Source organism: Geotrypetes seraphini, chromosome 4 (assembly GCF_902459505.1).
Source record: "Geotrypetes seraphini chromosome 4, aGeoSer1.1, whole genome shotgun sequence".
Classification (NCBI taxonomy): domain Eukaryota; kingdom Metazoa; phylum Chordata; class Amphibia; order Gymnophiona; family Dermophiidae; genus Geotrypetes; species Geotrypetes seraphini.
In genome coordinates, this window is record NC_047087.1 from 174,919,457 (window position 1) to 174,940,876 (window position 21,420).

The window sequence follows — 21,420 nt, forward strand, 5'->3', positions numbered from 1 at the left end:
TTAATGTGGCTAAGTGTAAGGTGATGCATGTCGGTAACAAAAATCTTATACACGAATACAGGATGTCTGGTGCAGTACTTGGAGAGACCCCCCAGGAAAGAGTATCGCCGGATAGCCAACTATATTATTTAGCTGGCTGGAAGCCATTCCCAGCTGCCTAAATAGCACTGAATATCAGACCCTATGTGAAAGTTCTCAAACATGATGTCATGTCATGAGGACATCATGTTTGGGAAGATTGAAGGAACCAGGCATAGAGGGCAACCTGCAATCAGATGGCTGGACACGTTGAAAACAACCATGAGGATGACACCGGACTAGAACAAAACCAATTTCTTTTTTGATCTGCAATTCATCAAGTCGCTAGGACTTGAGCATGAGTCGATGGCACCTAACAACATGTGAAAGTTACTAAAGAAAATAAATGTTAGGTTCCAGAAAAGAAAGTGTTTTCTGTTTCTTCTATGCATATTTAAAAGGTTGTCTATGAACACATAAATGATCAACTAACTTATAGCTATACCTGAACGCTTGCTGGCAATGTGTTTTGGTCCTTGTCACAAATTGAGAAGGGTTCATCCACGGACATCAATATGCTAACAGGTAGTGCAGAAATGTTTTTTAAAGTAAGAGGCTGGTACAGTAGTGGCATGACATCATCAGAAAGCTGTTAAAATAGAAGATAGAACATATTTCAGAAGAGAAGAAAACAAGTAAGGAAAGGGAGAAAATAAAGAAACAAAAATATTTTGTACTATCTTTCTTTAGCAAAAAGGGAAATATATTAAATAGCCAAACCAGCACAATCTAAATATTGCATACAAAATTGGAACCATTTCCAAAAGGATGAATTGCATGTATGGCACAGAACACCTTTGAGTATAGCATCACCCCAGCCTCAACCCTAACTCTGCTCTACCCATTCTCTCTTTATAAATCTTTCAACAAAGTCTTTAGGTGGTTTCAGTGAAAATGACACAAATTTGTCCCTGTCCGCGTGCCCATGGGATCTCAATATCCCCATCCCATCCCTGTGAGCTCTGTCCCTATCCCATTCCTACAAGCTCTGCCTTAACTGCACAAGCCTCAAACACTTATGAATGTAAAGTGCTCAAGTCTTGTGCAGATGGGGATAGAAGATTAGGTTTATACCTTCGATAATCTTCTTTCTGTTAGTCCCTGGAGGATTCCATACGTTAGGTATTCAATCCCAACCCGCAATCTGGAAGTTGCAGAAATCCACAACTTTTCTAAGCACATGATCCACCCCTTAGTCTGAGAGCTAGTAAACATATCCAGTTAAGTCCCAAAGCCAAACAACATACCTGAACAAATCCATGACAAGTGGGTATGGGGGAGAATCCCCATCAACATTACATTACATTAAATTAATGATTTCTATTCCGCCAGTACCTTGCGGTTCAAGGCGGATTACATAAAAGTTTTCAGAGATTACATAAAAGTTTGGAGGAATAGCATAAGAGATGTCATAAAAGTTACATAAGAATTGCCGAAGAATTGTCGAGATCTTAAGGTGATAAGTGTTGGGTATTAAAAATTACAAAAGAGTTGTCGAGATCTTAAGTGTTGGGTAAATGGAGGCATATTAGTATTAGTTGGGTAGTTAGAAGCATATTAGAGTACTAGTCTTATAGCCCGTTACATTAATGAGTGCTAGAATATATGTGTGTGTGTCTGTCTTTATTTCTTTCTCTCTCTCTCTTTAGCCGCTTTCTTTGGCAACGTTTTTTTAGACTTTCCTTAAGTTAAGAGGCAGCTGCTTTAAGGCTAACGGCTCCCTTAGTTATTTTGAGAATTTAATTTTTTAGTTCAAACCCGTCGTCGCGGCTCCTCTCTAGATCTCCGCCTGTGTCAGAAGCCTTCTCCGATGCAGGTGCGGCTCGAGAGAGGAGCCTCTGCTGCGGCGGTTTTGTATGTTGGAAAATGTTCCACTCTGCAAAAATCATAAATGTGCGGTGGGTATGGAATAAGATACCAGTCAAGGAAAGAGGGAGTGTTGGTTTGTTTACTTTTGAAAACTTAGAAGGAGGGTCTTGAATCTGTGAGTTATGGGAAGCCAATGTGAGGCTTGTAGCAGAGAAGTAATGTGATCAAATTTAAGTGCTCCTGTATTGGAGACGTTAGGTACTGATATTTTGCTGTGTAAATAGAACTACTTTTGATTTGAAGCGTTAAAGGATAATTTATTTTTGCTGAGCCACAATGTTATATAGGTGAGAGACTGATCTATGTTCTGAATTTCTGTGGCATAGTAGGGTCTATGGGGCAGAGTAAAAAAAGGAGTGAATCCTAAAGTTTGAGCAAGTCTTGGAAGAGGTGCAAGGAACATTTTTGAAAATATTGGAGTGAGATTTTAGCCCAAGCCGGGTGGAATTTAGCCGAAGCCAGGCAGATAACAATGTGCATGCTCGCTCATGACTCCGTGCCTCCATATATGAACAGCGTATTATTGGGCAGCGGGAGCGGCTGAAAGGGAGCATTAGACAGGGATTGCCGGCCGCCAGCGCTCAGCTGCACCGTGGGAGAGCCTCCTCTCGCATCTGCCCTCTGCCGCCGCAGTCTGCAGGCGCCACCAGCCGCCTCGCCGTGAAGCCCTCCTCCCGGCAGCCTCCTGAAGCCGAGCTGCGAGTGTGGGGCCGTTTCTGCCCGAAGTGTATTTTTAATTTTGAAGGTGCCATGGCGGCTCCCCTCACTGCAACAGCGCGAGGTGGAGAGCAGGGAGGCTTGTCTAGCGCGCATGCGCACTCCTACCAGCCACAGCCCGACAGATCAGATCTCAGGGAACACACCAGTAAGAGTGCGCATGCGCGCTTAGCATTTTATTATTATAGATATTAAGGGTGTAGAGGGGGTGGGTGGGTTTAGGTAGGAACTGGTCGTATTAGATAGGTTTTATGTATTTTTTGAAGAGTAGGGTTTTAGTATCTTTCTAGAAGGAATGGTGATTTGTCTGTCCAGTTTAGCTGGTTTGCTCTGCAAAATATTAACAAGTGATAAACAGGTACAAAGGCAACTCAGAAAAAACATTGAGGAACAATGAAGAACTAACCTGCTGTGTGCAACGAGTACCCCAAGAAAGGCCTTTTGTAATGTGTATACTCACAGAAACTCCCCACAGGATCTAGGAACTGGTTGGAAAGTCTTTAAGTCTGTAAAGAGAATAACCGAGGAAAAAAGAAGCAGGCTATTCCAAACAACTGAGTGTATACAGAGAGGGCGGGTCATATGGAATCCTTCAGGGACAAAGGACAGGATTCTCAAAAACTTGTGTTAAAAAGTGATGGTCTACTAACGCAGTTGTTTTAATACCGAATCTAAAAACCTGAGACATTCTTAAAAAATTGCGCATGCAAATAAGATCAGCAGACAGCAGGAAAGATTTCCTACATGTGCTGATGGGCACATGCGCAGAAAAAACACCATTAAACCCCCCCCCCCCCACTGGCAGCAGGAGAAACTTTTATCAATTGCACATAAAACATGCCTTTCTCTCCAAAAAACTACTATAATTCAGGTAAATCTTGTAATTTGTTTTTAATGTAAAATTTATCAAAAACACACAAGACAAGGGTATCATACATACGTTCAAGAAGAAACGTTGGCTCTTAACAAGCACATATGAAACATGCCTATCTCTCCCAAAAACTCAAAAGAATTGTGATTTTACTACCCTCAACTTAAAATATATTAGATACAGTCAAAACACAAGTGCTAGCACTGTAACGGCGACCCTGGGCCAGTCGCTGCTTTTTGTTTCCAAAAGCCAATGCTGCTCTTCAAAAATGCCTCGGCGATTTTTAAGAATTCACCAGAAGGCTCATTTCAATGTTAGAGAGCATATTTGCATGCCATTTTTTGAGACTGCTATAAACCTCATTAAAGACAGAGGTAATCTGTTTTGATAATCCGCTGCTAAAATGCATGCAGGCTAAACTGCTGGAAAACAGTTTAGGGCCGGCGTTAAAAGTTTTGAGAATCTTGCCCTAAAAGACAGAAGATTATCGAAGGTATAAACCTAATCTTCCATTCTGCTATGTCCCTTCCAGATTCCATATGCTAGATGATGTACCAAAGCAAAAGTAGCTAGGAAGGGACAGAAGAGCCTGCCTTCAAAACCGAAGTCCCGAAAATGGCATCAGAATGCGCCACAAAATCCACTCGGTAAAACTGAGGAAAAGTATGAAGAAAGGACCATGTAGCCGCCCTGCAAATTTCATCAGGATGAATCACGCGAGATTCTCTCCATGACGCAGCTACACTTCTCGTTAAATGTGCTGTAAGCGAGATTGGCAGCTGCTTGCCACAGGCGATGTAAGTCACAGAAATGGCCTACCATGGTGAAGCACAGCAGTTAGAACGAAAAGGTGATCAGACAGCCTGAACTCATTAGTCCTGTCCAAATAATGGAGCAAGACCCTCCAGACATCAAATTTGCATAAGATCTGATCTTTGTACTCTGAACCTGTTGGATGCAGGCAACCTAACCTCCTGGTTGACATGAAAGGCCGAGGCCACTTTTGGCGAGAAGGAAGGTACAGCACATCCATAATACACCTGCACAAAAGAGCCTGAAGCTCCGAAATACACCGATCCAAGACAACCGCAACTAGAAAAAACAGTCTTGATTGTTAGGTCCAGAAGAGAAGCATCCATCAGTGGTTCGAAAGGGGCCTCTCCAAGACCCTGCAAAATGATGATAAGATTCCATGAAGGGAAAGGAAGATGCAAGAGAGTACGCAAATGAAGCACCCCCCTCATAAACATGGTCACATTAGGATGAGCAGTAAGTGAACTACCGCCTTTGCACACTCGAAAACACGAAAGCCTGCAACCTGAACTTTCAGAGAGGCCACTGCCAGACCTTTGTCTAAACCCTCCTGAAGGAAAGCCAGGACTACCGCAATGGGAGCCTTCTCAGGCTCCACCTGATCCCTAGAACACCACTGTTGGAAAGGCTTCCGTCTTTGACATAAGAAGCCATAGTAGAGGGTTTCTTCGAACACAAGAGAGTTGAGAAAACTACCTCTGAATAACTGTGCTTCAGCAAGGCTGAGCGCTCAAGATCAATGTTGGAAGACCAAAGTGCCATGGGTTCTCGATGAATAGAGAGCCAGAGCCTTTTGTCCCACTGAAGACATACGAGACAGGCATACCACGGGTGACGAGGCCAATCCGGAGCCACTAGAATCACCAGGCCAGGATGCATCACTATCTGGCAGATGACCTGACCATAATATACAAAAAAGATACCAAATACCACTCCAGCTTGGAGATGACCTGACCAACCAGAGACCGTGGAAGGAACACATACAGGAGCTCGTGAACTGGTCAGGGCTGCACCAAAGCACCCAGTCCTAGGCTTCCGTACTGAGTTCTTGGACTGAAAAAGTACCTGGCTTTCATGAAAGGTGGAGAATACAAATGGAGATCTTTCAGAACATCATCCATAAAGAAGCGGACAGAAGCCTGCTTAAAAATCTGTGAAGAAGGGTCAGCACCAAAAACCGAGGAGATCAGTTTCAGCAAAGGCATCAGTCGGATCCAAAATAAAGACAGTGGCAGGAGACAAAAGAATCAAAAGATCTGCATGGCAACTACTGCAAATGATATCTGGCACAGCCAGATGAGAAGACTTCCGAACAGGAACAGGAAGCTTCGCCACAGATGCAACAGACCGAAAGAGCCCCTACACGCCCACCAGTTGCATCAAAGAGCGGCATCTGAGGAATACGCCTTTCAGAGGAGCTGAATATAATCCATAACAAGGCCCACTCCGCAACTATGGCAGGGCTCTGTTGAGGTACATGTGCTGTGCCAAAAGAGTCTCCAGACTTGGAACGCAGGCATTTAGCACCAGACTCCAGGACGACCTCTGGGTGAGATTTTCTTCAGAAGGCATGGACCCAGAATGGCTCTCCAGCCCAAGAAACATAGAAACATAGAAGATGACGGCAGAAAAGGGCCACAGCCCATCAAGTCTGCCCACTCCAACAACCCTACCCCCTTGAATTTACCCCCCTAGAGATCCCACATGTGTATCCCATTTCCTTTTAAAATCCTTCACGCTGCTGGCCTGAATCACCTGAGGTGGAAGTTCATTCCAACGATCGACCACCCTTTCGGTGAAGAAGAACTTCCTGGTGTCGCCATGAAATTTCCCACCCCTGATTTTCAGCGGATGGCCTCTTGTGGCAGAGGGGCCTTTAAAAAAGAAGATATCATCCTCCACCTCAATACGGCCGGTGATATATTTAAACGTCTCTATCATGTCTCCTCTCTCTCTACGTTCTTCAAGTGAATATAGCTGCAATTTATTCAGCCTTTCTTCATACGGGAGGTCTTTGAGTCCCGAGACCATTTTGGTGGCCATTCTTTGAACCGACTCAACTCTCAGCACATCCTTTTGGTAATGTGGCCTCCAGAATTGTACACAATACTCCAGATGAGGCCTCACCATGGATCTGTACAATGGCATTATAACTTCGGGCTTCCGGCTGATAAAACTTCTTCGGATGCATCCCATCATTTGTCTTGCCTTTGATGAAGCCTTCTCCACTTGATTGGCAGTCTTCATGTCTTCGCTAATGATCACCCCCAAATCACGTTCCGCCTTGGTCCTAACTAAGGTTTCACCATTTAGTGTGTAAGTTTTGCATGGATTCCTGCTGCCGAGGTGCATGACCTTACATTTTCTAGCATTGAAGTTTAGCTGCCAAGTCGAGGACCAATGTTCCAATAGAAGTAGGTCCTGCGTCATACTGTCTGGTAAAGTGTTCTCACTTACTATGTTGCATAGTTTGGCGTCATCGGCGAATAATGTGATTTTACCCTGAAGCCCCTGAGTCAGATCTCCCACAAATATGTTGAAGAGGATCGGGCCCAAGACCGAGCCCTGAGGCACTCCACTGATCACCTCCGACGTTTTTGAAGGGGCACCATTTACCACCACTCTCTGAAGTCTACTGTTTAGCCAATCACCGACCCATGTAGTTAACGTCTCTCCCAGTCCCATTGATTTCATCTTGTTCAATAGTCTGCGGTGCGGAACGCTATCAAAAGCTTTACTAAAGTCCAAGTAAACGACGTCCAGGGACTCACCCACATCCAGTTTCCTTGTTATCCAGTCAAAGAAACTAATCAGATTGGATTGGCAGGACCTGCCTCTGGTAAATCCATGTTGGCGGGGATCCCGTAGATTCTTCTCGTCTAGGATTGTATCTAATTTATGCTTAATTAGTGTTTCCATGAGTTTACTCACTATGGATGTGAGACTCACCGGTCTGTAATTCTCAGCCTCTGTCCTGCAGCCCTTTTTGTGGAGTGGGATTACATTGGCTGTTTTCCAGTCCAAGGGGACTTTTCCCGCCTTCAAGGAAAGATTGAAGATCACAGACAATGGCTCTGCCAGGACATCACACAGCTCTCTAAGCACCCTGGGGTGTAGATTGTCCGGTCCCATGGCTTTGTTCACTTTGAGTCTTGATAGTTCGCTGTAGACGCTGCTGGGTGTAAACTCGAAATTCCAGAACGGGTCATCTGAGTATGCCTTGCTTGCAACTGTGGACCGGACCCTGGCGCCTCGCAGGTAAAGACTGAGCAGAAGTATTCGTTTAGTAGTTCGGCTTTATCGGAATCTGATTCTGCATAAGTCCCGTCTGCTTTTCTAAGGCGTACTATCCCATTTGTGTTTCTTTTCCTATCATTGATGTACCTGAAAAAGGATTTATCCCTTTTCTTAATGTCCTTTGCTAGATTCTCTTCTATCTGAAGCTTGGCCTCTCTGACTGCCGTTTTGACAGCTTTGGACTTGGCCAGATAGTCTTCTTTTGCTGCTCCTCTTCCTGAATGTTTGTAGGAAACAAATGCTTTTTTTCTTTTTCTTAACGAGGTCCGAGATTTCTGTAGTGAACCACTGGGGTCTGTTATTCCTCCGTCGTTTGCTTGTTGTTTTTATATAGCGATTTATTGCTTCATGTAGGGTAGATTTCAGGTTTGCCCACATGGCCTCTACATTATTGGTTTCGGCATGGTCTTGCAGTGCCCGATGGACGAAGTCTCCCATGCGTTTGAAGTCAGTGCCACGAAAATTTAGGACCTTTGTTGTTGTGGTCGATCTGGAGAAACCCTTCCGAAGGTTGAACCAAACCATGTTATGGTCGCTGGAGGCCAGCATATCACCTACCGAAACTTCTGATACGCTGTCTCCGTTGGTGAGTACCAGGTCTAGTAACGCCTGGTCCCTAGTGGGCTCCAATACCAATTGTTTGAGCTGTGCACCCTTTATGAAGGTTAACAACCTTCTACTGCCGCTAGTTTGTGCGGTAAGTGCATTCCAATCTGTATCGGGCATATTAAAATCCCCTAACAGTACTGTGTCCCCACGCAAGGTGATGTTTTCAATGTCCTCGATTAATTCCATATCCTTTTCTACCTGTTGTCCAAAGCTCCTGACCCTCCCCAGCGCGCTATGGCACACGTTGCACAATCACTGATCTGGCGCCAATCCGGAGCAATCAATGTTCACATTCAACAGATTAGGGGCTGGGTAGTTCATCCCAAATGATTTTATGTCAAGTCGAGGGGTTTTTGAGGTATAAATAAAAGTTAGAGAAAAGGATCACTTTTAAAATCCAAGATGGCTACCATCACGAATTTGCACCAAAAATGGCAACAACAAACAAAAACCGAAAATAAAAATAGTGATTTGGAGTCTGGGGAGGTGGAGGACCTGAACCCTACCCTCAAAAACAGTGAAAAATGACTTTAAAATTGTTTTACAAGCCAGACCCGAAGTTCCCTTATGAGATAATACAGGTTTACTCACAGTATGCAGTGCCAGACTGTCGGTAGCTTCACATAGCATTAGAGTGGAGGAAAATTATTTTCTGCCTCAGAAAAAGCTCCAAATGGTTCCAGACTTGAAATCTTCGGACTGCCAGTTGGCCAGACACCGATTACAACCTCTGCCCCCATAGATCCTCATCCACACGGATGGGGGTGGGAAAGGCAGATTGCACCTTGAAACCCAGGTGAATTTCACTACAGATGCATACAGCCTGTGCTTGAAACCTGTAACAAGGTCACCGGCAAGCAGGCTCCCAAGGGAAGGGACCCCAAATCTAGAAATGGTAGCACATAGCACAGATCCACCAGAGCTTCTCTGTGAAGCAGCAGTCTCCAACAGGGGACTACCGGGAAGGAGTTTCAAGGCACTGAAGCCACTGAGAAAACAAACTTTAAGTGAAAAAAATAAGAAAAAGAAGCAGAGCAATTGCAAAAGATATGTTTACTAGCACTCAGATTAAGGGGGTGGAGCATGTGCTCAGAAAAGTTGTGGATTTCTGCAACTCCCGGATTGGGTTGGGATTGAACACCTAGCGTATGGAATCTGGAAGAGACATAATAGAACAGAGTTTGCAGGAATGGGGCTAGGACAGGGACAGGAAATTGAGAACCTGCAGGGACAGGAACAAATTGTGTCCCAATACTCTAGGGCAGTGGTTCCCAACCCTGTTCTGGAGGACCACCAGGCCAATCGAGTTTTCAAGCTAGCCCTAATGAATATGCATGAGAGAAATTTGCATATAATGGAAGCGACAGATATGCATATTCATTAGGGATATCTTGAAAACCCGACTGGCTGGGGGTCCCCCAGGACAGGGTTTGGGAACCACTGATTTAGAGGGTCTTTTATTAAAGATTAGTGCATGTTATCCGCAGCAGAGCCCAAAGGAATAAAATGGGTCGTGTGGCCAAAACCCCACCATCCCCCCCTAGCTATTTGTACTTGCTTTTCACATAAATAAATAAATAGGGATCAAGATGGCTGCCGAATCTCTAAGCTGAGCGTCACGCGCTGGTGAGCTCTTCACTTACTTTTGATTCCGCGTTGAATTTTCAACAAGATGCCCAAGCGGAGGGGTCGGAGCACGGCTGGGGCCTCAAGGAGCTCCGTCGGACCCAGCTTGGGAAACATTGAGGAGCTGTTTTGCCGCATGCAGAGTTCCCTACAGTCGGAGGCGTTCCCGCTAGAGACGCCCCGAACGGGCAGAACGGAGGTGATCTCTCAGGGACTTGAGACCACGCTAAGTCCCGACACAAGGGCTCCGCCCCCACGCTCTCAGGTTACCAGCTCCCCGCGGGAGGGGGAACTCTCCATAGAGGGAGTATCTTCAGCCCTGGAGGCCGTTGTCAATCATGGAGGGAGCAAGGATCCAGACTCTACATTTTCAAGAGAGTCTGTTTGAAGAAACAGAGGAGTCGACAGCAGAGGAGAGCGGACAGATCCAGGAGAGTGCTCAACAGGCAGTTTCACCAGTGAGAGAAGAGTCTGCAGCCTATTCTTTTCATCTTCAGAGACCCCAAGAGGTAACACTTGAAACTATCTGGGACCTGGTTGCCAATATTCCTAATTTGTTAAAACCTCAATTAAATCAAATAGAAGGGGAAATAAAACATCATGATAAAGAAATAAAAGAAGTAAAAAAGGAAACAACAGAGCTTAGAAAAGAGATTGTCAGCATTAACCAGGAGTCAATTAAGACCAAACAAATTTATGAAACAATAATTAAGGACAATACCAATCTTAGAAGAAAGTTAGAATCCTTGGAAAACTTTTCCCGTGGAAATAATTTAAGATTGGTAAATTTCCCTAAGGTCTTGATGATTACACCTCGGGAGATGCTGAAAAGATATTTAATGGAAATTTTGAGTTTGTCTGAAAATATGATACCACCATTTACACAAGTTTACTATCTTCCTACTAATCAACGGAAACAACAGCAAGAGGTTGAACAGGAAAATTTGGATGTGTCCACTATATTGGAATCCTCGAATACTGAAAAGGCAGTCCCAGCAACCTTATTATTAACAGTGGCATTGGCCCCGGATAAAAACTGGTTACTGAGACTTTCTTTAAAAATAAAATGAAAACATTTTTAGGAATGCAGATACAAATGTATCCTGATCTTGCCAGAAATAATATTTCTTTAAAAATAAAATGAAAACATTTTTAGGAATGCAGATACAAATGTATCCTGATCTTGCCAGAGAAACCCAGAGGCGTCGTAAAGAATTTCTACTATTAAAGCCAGGGGTGTTGGCCCTTGGGGCAACCTTTTATTTACGTCACCCATGTAAATGCATAGTGTATTATTCTTCTCAGAAATTTGTCTTTTTTGATCCTTCACAGATGGTGACCTTCCTGTCGCTGTCTCGCTTGGAAAAAGAAAAGGACAATAAGATCTAGCCCTAGATGGGAAGTTATTAGGGAACTTTGAGCTCAGTTTAGGTTAATCTCAGCATTATTTGTTTTTCTTTCTTAATTTAAACTGTCCTTCGTACATCTTGATCTTCAAAGTGGACTTGAGTTAAAATTTAAGTAACATAATGGAGTTTTCTTTTTGTTTTTTCTCTGAAAATATGGATATGTATTATTCATTTGTTTCTTTGATTTTTGGACTTTAATATGATGATTATGGCTATGTATCCTTAAACTTAAATTTTTGCTTTCTGTACAAGATATTCTTGATAATTATTTATAAAATGATAAATAAATAATAAATAAATAAATAAACAAACATGTATAGCTTGTCAAGCTAAAGTTCTTGATGGATTACAATAAAATCTACATGGGTCACATAATGAGGTTGACTTGAGAGGACGCCCTAGGGCTTAGTTCCAAGTCTCCCATCCCAAATCCACAAACCTCACCTCTTTTATATAGTCTTTCTGGACCTCACACTAATCTTCCTATACAGAACTTACCTAGAAGAGCTTCTAGTGGTGTATGGGTTATGTCCAGCAAAGGATCAAAATCTGTCCAGGACTTCTATCGAACTAGGCAGACAAATATGGTGGCGGAGGCCAGCAGTCAAATGGTAATAATGAATGAAGCAGTGGTGCGGGAACTTAAAAAAACACCTGACTGCGGTGATGGAGGACAAACTATTACAATTATACTGTATGCAGCGATTCAGGAAAAAGATGGGCTTGATTTCCAAGGCCAATGTATCCAGCAGGTGGAGGAGCGCATGGTCCAGCAGGAGGCCCACTCTACAGAGCTTGGCACCAGGGTGCAAAAGTTAGAACATCACACTGCTTAATTAAAAGAATGCACGAAGGATCTGGAAAACTGCAGCTGGCGGAATTACATTAAGATCGTGAGCTTTCCAGAGTTCGTACCAGATAACAATCTCAGAGGTTGGCTTGAAGACTGGCTATCCACTGCATTTAACTTAGAAAAATGCCCCAGCAGTTTTAAAACTAAGCAGGCTCACAGAGTAGCCAAAGAAAATCAGAATATTCCAGACCTCAATCAGTGATTCTTTGAATGTTAAATTATGCTGACAAAGAACCTATCTTGTGGAAGTATCAAGGGCTCAAGGAACTTCACTATCAGAATTTGAAGATTTTAATGTTTCAAGATTTCTCAGCATCAGTTGCTGAAGGTTACAATCTGTTAGAGCTATACTGTTCTGACCTGTACAAGAGAGGTTTTAAAATGTACAGTATCCGGCAAGAGTGTGGTTTATGCATCAGGGAATTGCTCTCCAATTTGAAACTCAAGGGAGTTACAAGAATTCATCTAGAAACTGCCTTCCTGTGAGTGAATTTGTGAATATCATGTCATAGTTCTTGTTTCTTGACCAAGGGGTTCGACAGCAGTTTATACCCATTAGAACCTTGTTTGCCCCACCCTGAGTTCCTATGGGGGTGGATGATTTTTGGTCAAAGTCATTTTGCAAAATAATACCTCCTGGGGAGCCTGGTGGTAGAAGAGTCGATGATAGCATGTGCTGAGGCTCCATATGGAACATTTGCATGACTGCTCAGATGACTGAACAGGTTACAAGTCTGCATCAATATCTTAAGATGTGGACGGTTTTCATTTGATGCTTATTTATGAGCCTTTATTTCCTTGGGATATATCATGTAATCAGGTCATTTTGGGATGCCTGGACATTTTTCACTTTTTCATTAAGCTCGGAACTATCCCCTCGTTTGATTCATTGAGAGTCCAGATCTTAATCGGAAGAGAGGGAACATAAGAACTGCCATCACCGGATCAGACCCTGGGTCCATCAAGTTCGGTGATCCGCTCACGCGGAGGCCCAGCCAGGTGTAACCTGGTGAAAAACTTAGTCACCCGTAACCATCTATGCGCCTTCCGAGGAGATGTGCATCTAACTTGACCTTAAATCCTAGAACGGTGGGTTCGTCAGCAATCTGTGCTAGGAAGAAATACCATACCCTGCAAACACGAATCTCCTCCTGATTTTACTGATCTGTCTGCTAATTGGCAACATCAAAGATGTTAACTCCCTCCACCCACAATCACAATCAATCAACTACCCGGATCTCTCACTTTTACACATCTCTATTCCACAAGAAACCATAACAAATCACATTACTGCTATCTCAAATAAAAGACACCAACGAACCCTTAAAAAAAGAATAAGGCAAGTAAAACCCATCAAAACCAATACCGCTACCAAACCTATCACACCCACATCTGTCCCCTGTGCATACCTTAATACTAGATCTGTCAGGAATAAAGCCTTCCTAATTAATGATTGGATCATTAACAAGCAAATAGCCTGCCTTTTACTAACTGAAACATGGTTACTATCAGAAGATGATCCAATAATAATTGGCCTCCTACCAGACAATTTTAAAATCCTTACGCTAAAATGCATGGGGAAAAAAGGAGGAGGTCTAGCAATTATTCTTAAAGATGGATTTGAGTTCGAACTATTCGATTCCAAAATGACCGACCAACTAGAAATTCTAGCCTGTAAAATTAGCAACCGTCATCTAGAAGAATCCCTATCATGCATATTATTCTATGTCCTACCAAAAAGCTGGCCAAAAGCCAAAGAAGACTTCTGTGCATTTGTCCTAAACAATTCACTCGATTCTTCTTACAATATCATCGCAGGAGACATAAACTTAAACCTAGATGAAGAGGACAATACAAACGTGAAAGAGTTAAAAAACTTTCTATCCCTACTCAATTACAACCTCCCTCTACCCACACAAACACATGAAAAAGGCCATTTGTGGATATGGTAGCCATGTCCACAAAGGACATCCCAAACCCTGCCATCTCTATACGTAAAGGCACCTGGTGTCATGATATCTGGTCTGATCATTTTACTTATTATTTCAAGCTAATCTGGTCTTATTCTAAATCTAAAACACGCCCAATAATAAAAAGAGAACATCACACCAGAGGCTATATTGATCCAATAGATTTCTGGTCACAATATGAATTGCAATCAGAGATAGAAGAAGGAATCGATTTCTGGGATCACTGGATGACAACCAGCACATCCATTTTAGATAAAATCGCCCCTATACGCAATAGCAAAAGCAATACAAATAAATATAACAAATGGTTTGACACCGAACTTCTAAAACTGAAACAACTAGATAGACGACTAGAAAGAACTTGGAAAAAAACAGAACTAACAGACCGTAACAAATGGATAGCTAACATAAAAATCTACCAACAAATGATAAAAAACAAACGTAAAGCATTCTACTCAATTAAAATCAACTCATCTTGTAATGGTTCACAAGGAATCAATACAAAAGAGCTATTCAACCTGATCACAAATTTATTTGGGGAGGTTACCTGTGAGAGGTGCAGCGTTTTTGGAGGTGTTCCCGTGCCCCGGATAACAGCAGCGCTCTGATTATAGCTAGAGCCGGTGACTTCGGGTGCCGAATCTCAGCGGGCACCCGCGGAGACAACAGCCCTGACATCAGCTGGGTCCTACACTAGACAGTGAAAAGGACGCCGCTACTGACTATCTGTGGAGGTTACCTGTGAGAGGTGCAGCGTTTTTGGAGGTGTTCCCGTGCCCCGGATAACAGCAGCGCTCTGATTACAGCTAGAGCCGGTGACTTCGGGTGCCGAATCTCGGCGGGCACCCGCGGAGACAACAGCCCTGACGTCAGCCGGGTCCTACACTAGACAGTGAAAAGGACGCCGCTACTGTGGCGCGGCCGCAGGGCATGGCCAAAGGGGCGTGCCCTAATGGGCACGCTAGGCCCCTTAGGAGCCCCTCTGGAGACACTGGGAGACACTGGATAATAAGGACTGCTGGAGCTGTATGCTAGTAAATTGATCATTTAAAATCAAATGGGGAAAAGGAAAGCTAAACCCAAAGTATCGACTCCAGTAGTAGTTGGTCCTATAGATAGACATTTTGGCCCAGATTCTCTAAAAGTGCGTCCCGATTTTAGGCAGCTGTAGACGTCCTACAGCTGTCTAATCAGCCAATCGGGATGCACGTTTTTTAAAAAAAAATGCTCCCCAGGCAGACCTGAAGGCGCCTCCGGGAGCCTAGGGAGACCCGCAAGATGCCTAAGCTCGTCTAAGGGCCTTAGGCGGGCCTTAGGCTGAACCTAGGCGGCCCTACGCGTCTCCCTAGTAGATGAGAATCTTAAAAATGTAGGCCAGCAAAATGCTGGTCTTCATTGTAAGTAAACGCGGCCGCTATACTTATCGTGGCAAGGGATCTCTCTGCCGCTATAAGTATAGCGGGCCGTGGCCCCTGACCGATCACTGGCAGGAGGGTGGCCAAACCCTCCTGCCCGAAGACGCACCCCCCTCCCCGACACTACCGACCGCCCCCCCCGACACTACCGACCGCCCCCCCCCCGTCAATATCGGTCGCTGGCAGGAGGGTGCCCAATCCCTCCTGCCCGAAGACGCACCCCCCCCGGCGCTAACAACCCCCACTCCACCAAACCTGTTCTTACAGATGGGTCTTGCACGTCGAGCAAGCAGGCACGCCTCGTTGAAATGAGGCGGGCCCGCCCCTTCCCGGCCCATCCCGCCGAAGCCTAAGGCCTGATTGGCCCAGGCTCTAGAAGCCTGGACCAATCAGGCCTTAGGAATAGCGGGTCCGCCCATCCCTACTAAGTCTAAGGTCTGATTGGCCAATCAGGCCTTAGATTAAGGAGGGATTGGGCATCCTCCTGCCAGCGACCGATATTGTCGGGGGGAGGGGATCGGTAATGTCGGGGGGGGCGGTAGTGTCGGGGAAGGGGGTGCGTCTTCGGGCAGGAGGGTTTGGGCACCCTCCTACCAGTGATCGGTCAGGGGGCCACGGCCCGCTATACTTATAGCGGCAGAGAGATCCCTTGCCGCGATAAGTGTAGCGGGCCGTGTCTAATCTAACCCGATTCTCTAACCCGCATCTGTAACATGGACGCCGGTTACAGAATCGGGGTTTAGTTTAAGCAGATTCTGAATAGGACGCCTCTCCCGGGCGTCCTATACAGAATCAGGGCCTAGGTGTCTTGCGGGCCTCGCCTTCAATATAGGCGGCCTGCCTGGGGAGCATTTTTAAAAAAAAAACGTGCATCCCGATTGGCTGATTAGACAGCTGTAGGACGTCTACAGCTGCCTAAAATCGGGACGCACTTTTAGAGAATCTGGGCCTTTATGTCTTCTGATGTTAGAGGAGGTAATCAGGATGCTGAATCCTTATCGGGGGCATCGCTTAGCCCTCTAGAAAGAACTCCCCCTCCTTTACCAAAAATTGCTGTTGGTTTGGATTCCCAAAGAGGTTCCAATTCTCAAACTGTGGTTCTTATGGAGCAGGAGGTAACTTCCTCATTATTTTATGAGGAGATGTCTAAAGCTATCTCCTTTCAAAGAGAAGCTTTTGCTCCATTAGAAGCCCGGAATGAGCCACAGGAAATTTCCCTTAAAGATTTATGGTCAATAAATGTTAGGGTAGAGGAGTTATTAACATCAGTGGTAACACAAAATGTGAAATTTTCAAAAGAAGTAGTCATTAAGTTAGAAAACATTGATTTAAATTTGAAAACTATTGAGAAACGTTCCCTGACTATGGAATCGCAAGTATCAACATTACAAACTTTATCATCTTCTGTCCTTAAAAATTCACATATTACCTATACAAAATTTGAAAAGATGGAGAATATACTTCAGGCAAAGAATCTGAGACTGGTCAACTTTCCAAAAACTCATTTATTGACCCCAGAAATTTTGATTCGTAAATATTTTAAAGAAGTTTTGGGGTTGCCAGATCCAGATTCCTTGCCCATAACAAATATGTATTATATCCTGCAGAGAAAGAAAGCTTCGGCAGAATTGGGAGTAGACCAGTTGGAACAGATAGAATTTGATTTAACAGGTTTTTTGGAAGACTCACAAGATGTAATCCAAACTAGGTCTACTCTATTAATAACTTGCGCTAGGGAATTAGATAAATCTTTAATCATGAAAGCTTATTTTCAAAATAAGCAAGCAAAGTTTTGTGGATATAATGTATTAATATTTCCAGATGTAGCCCAGGCAACACAATTGAGAAGAAAGGCATTTTTGAATCTAAAATCAAGCCTTAGGAGCTACTTTTTATTTAAAATTCCCATGCAAATGTTTAGTGAAATTTAAGGAAAGTGATTATATATTTTGGGATTCTATACAGTTGGAACAGTTTCTAAAGCTTCATGAAACACAAGTAATTGCCACTTGATTTAATTGTAATATGAGTTCAGTAGAATTGTGCACTGTTAAATTGATCTTAGTTTAAAGATCTTGATTATATTTTTAGTTTATAGTTGAAGTTAAGATCAGGATAATCTCCCGTAATGAGGACTAGAGGACAATGATAGTAATGTAAGATTAACTTTTATTTTTAAAGATTGTGTTATTATGTTCCTTGTATTATTATTTGTATAAATGATAATGTTTAAAATTGATAAATAAAAAAAATTTATTTGACACCGCTCGCTACACCACACCCACACACAACTCTAAGTTACCCTCTGCAAATGACTTAGCACTACACTTCGATTCTAAAATGAAAAACCTTATAATTCATTGTTCAACAAACGACCCTAGTGATCATCCGATACCTATCACCCAAGGAAATGATACACCGGCAGACATGATCTGGAGCTCCTTTCAAAATTTAGAGTGGAACAATTACAACAGACTATATAACAAATACTCTAAATCCTATTGCGTTCTGGACTCATGCCCCCCAGAAATCATGAAAGCGGCACCTTTAGTATTTAAACTATCATTGATGCAATATTTGGCTCATAACCTAAAAACTGGGAAGTTCCTCTCTAATAATGGTCACATAATAATAACCCCAATTCTAAAAAATCGAAAAGAATCTTCAGCTATAATATCCAACTACAGACCAGTAGCATCCATTCCGTTTATTGTAAAAATTATGGAGGGATTGGTACACACCCAAATGATGGCTTATCTGGATCAGTTCTCTCTCCTACATGAAACTCAATCCGGTTTTAGACCATTATTCAGTACTGAGACAGTAATTGCGGCTATTTTAGACAATCTGCGCCTACTGTTTAGTAAGGGCCTTAATGCCCTGGTTATGCAATTCGATATGAGTTCTGCCTTTGATCTAGTAGACCACGGGAAACTGCTGCAATGCCTAGATGCCATTGGTATCAGGGACGAGGTGCTGAATTGGTTCCGTGGCTTCCTTATGTCCCTCACTTATCAAGTACGTTTTAATTATGAACTTTCAGATACCTGGAGCAATCCATCTGGTGTGCCACAAGGGTCTCCGCTATCTCCATTGCTCTTCAACGTCTACATGTCCTCACTAGGCACGCAGCTAACCCAATTAGGGATAAAACTATTTAGTTATGCAGATGATTTTACGATCATCATCCCATTCGTTAATTCTATCTCTGAAACTATTCCTAAAGCTTCAGAAGCCATAAACGTGATGGAGCACTGGATGACAACCTTTAGGCTCAAATTTAATTTAGAAAAGACAATTTTCTTCGTTGCTTCGCCACATCCGCTTGACACCAAATCACCACTATGTATCAATAATCTTAATTACCCTATCCAACCTACCATAAAGATACTAGGTGTAACTTTGGATCAGTGCCTAACCATGAGAGACCAGGTGGACTCCTTGATCAGAAAGGGATTTTTCACTCTCTGGAAACTCAGATCCATTAAAGCTTATTTCGATACAGCGGCATTCAGAACCCTGGTCCAATCCCTCGTACTGAGTCTACTTGACTACTGTAACATCGCCTATTTAGCAGTTTCCCAAAAGAACATGCAGCGTTTACAATTGATGCAAAATGCAGCGGTCAAACTGATCTTTCGGCTGAGGAAGTTTGACCACGTGACACCCTACTACCGGCAGCTGCATTGGCTGCCAATGGGGGCGCGCGTAAAGTTTAAATTTGCCTGCTTCTGCTTCAAAGCACTACACGGACTTGCCCCTAAATATATAACTGACCTTTTCGTCTTCTCAGCCAACAGACACAAGAGAAGCTCACATTCCAACTTCGTTTCCCCCCCAGTGAGAGGTTGTAAACTGAAAAAACACCATGAACATCTTCTCTCACACCAAGCAGCATCATGGGGTAAAGACCTAGAACAATTGCTTTCGCCCACTACTTATGAGGAATTTAGGAAACGTCTGAAAACACACCTGTTCCTAAAGTATCTAGACAACTGATCCTCTCTTCTCTCTCCCCTCTATAGCGATTAACTTGTTCTATTGATCACTCTCTCCTCAAAAATGGATTTCCTGTCCTATTAACCCTCTTTCTTCCTCCCCTCTTAAAGTCAATCAATTTGTACCTTTGCTTAATCTTTGTAAACTGCATAGAACTTCACGGTATTGAGGTATATAAGCTGTTATTATTATTATTATTTATTATTATCTCCACTGGGAGAGCGTTCCAGGTGTCCACCACTCGCTGTGTGAAGCAGAACTTCCTGGCATTTGTCCTGGGCTTGTCCCCCCCCTCAGCTTCAGTCCATGACCTCTTGTCCTAGACACATTTGACATCGTAAATAACTTTTTGTCCTGCTCTATCTTGTCGATTCCTTTTATTATTTTAAAAGTCTCAATCATATCCCCTCGCAGTCTCCTCTTCTCAAGGGAGAACAGTCCCAATTTTCTAACCTGTTCTTCGTAGTTCAAGTTCTCCATACCTTTTACCAGCTTCGTTGCTCGCCTCTGCACCCTCTCGAGCAGTTTTATATCCTTCTTTAGATAGGGAGACCAGTGTTGGACACAGTATTCCAAGTGTGGGCTGACCATTGCTCTATAAAGCGGCATTATGACACACTCCGATCTACTCGTGATTCCCTTCTTTATCATGCCCAACATTTTATTTGCTTTCTTTGCCGCCGCCGCACATTGTGCTGATGGTTTTAGGGTCCTATCTATCAGTACCCCCAGGTCTTTTTCTCGTTCACTCTTACTCAGAGTTGCACCTGACATGCTGTACTCATGCTCCTTATTCTTTCTGCCCAAATGCATTACTTTGCACTTCTCCCCATTAAACTTCATCTGCCATTTCTCTGCCCATCTCTCTAACTGTCTCAAGTCTCCCACAATGGGAGTTATAAGGAATCTTATGGCTTATCAAGCGGGGAGGGAGAGGGAAAGTGTATGTGAGCATGGAGGAGTGAGTGGATTCAAGTGGCAGGACAGGGACTTACATGGGATCCACTTAGGGCCCCAGAAAGTCCAAGTAAACATGTTATGGATGATATGCTTTTATTGTGGATAAGGCCCCCATTTATCTGTCCAGATTTCTAGATTTCATCCAATGATATGGCTTCTTTTCGGGACTTTGAGTAAACTGCAGCAAGTCCAACATTTTTCCCTCTCTCAACCCCTGGCCCTTGGGCAGTATCTTTTGCCCCTCCTCATCAGCCCCATGCTCAACATTTCTTCTTCTATCACCCCTCTCCAGCGCAATGCTGCAATTCTTCATTCATTCCCTCCACCATGTCCAATATTCCTTCCTCTTGCATCCCTTTCCATCTCCACCACAACATCCAATATTTCTCCCTTCCTCCTCTCCACCGCCATATCCAACAATTCTCCCAAGATTTACAAAGAGCCGCAATGGGTAGAGAAAGGGGGTCGAGATATTCCAGTTCTCTCACTCTCTTCCCTTCCCAAGGTCTAGGTTCCCTCCCTTTTTTCTCCCTTGCAACTCGTCATGGGTCTCTGCATCTCTCATCCTATACCCCCTTTAACTCATAGCCAAGGCTCTCTCCTCCCCTCTCCAGGCCCCAACCCTTTTTTCTCCTCCCAACCCATGATTTCCCTTCCCCCTAGGGCCTACCTGGATACCAAGCCCAGCGGGGTAATATTGGAGGAAGGAGCATGGCCCGCTTATTGTTCAACTCTACAATGCACCCCCCAATACCACCAACCCCTCCACTCTGCCATATTTGGGTCATGCCCCCATCCCCCCCGGGCCTACCGAGGTACCTGGTGGTCCAGCGGAGGTATTCATGGTAGGAGCGCAGCTTTTTTTCTCCTGCCTCCTTGCTACTCCCTTAAAAAATGGCTGCCACCTTTTGCAGGTGCTCGCATTTCTTGTAGT

General features: G+C 43.8%; 1 protein-coding gene across 8 annotated transcripts in view; it reads right to left on the reverse strand.

Moving 5' to 3' along the window:
- HYDIN (HYDIN axonemal central pair apparatus protein) overlaps positions 1-21,420 on the reverse strand; it is a 1,718,235-nt gene that overhangs the window by 1,179,288 nt on the left and 517,527 nt on the right. For 7 of the 8 annotated variants that reach the window (XM_033943280.1, XM_033943278.1, XM_033943277.1 and 4 more), the window contains one exon: positions 524-667. The exons of the other annotated variant lie outside the window; for it this stretch is intronic. In XM_033943280.1, coding sequence (XP_033799171.1) covers positions 524-667 — 144 coding nt within the window. The remainder of the gene's footprint in view (positions 1-523; positions 668-21,420) is intronic. 8 annotated transcript variants of the gene reach the window in all.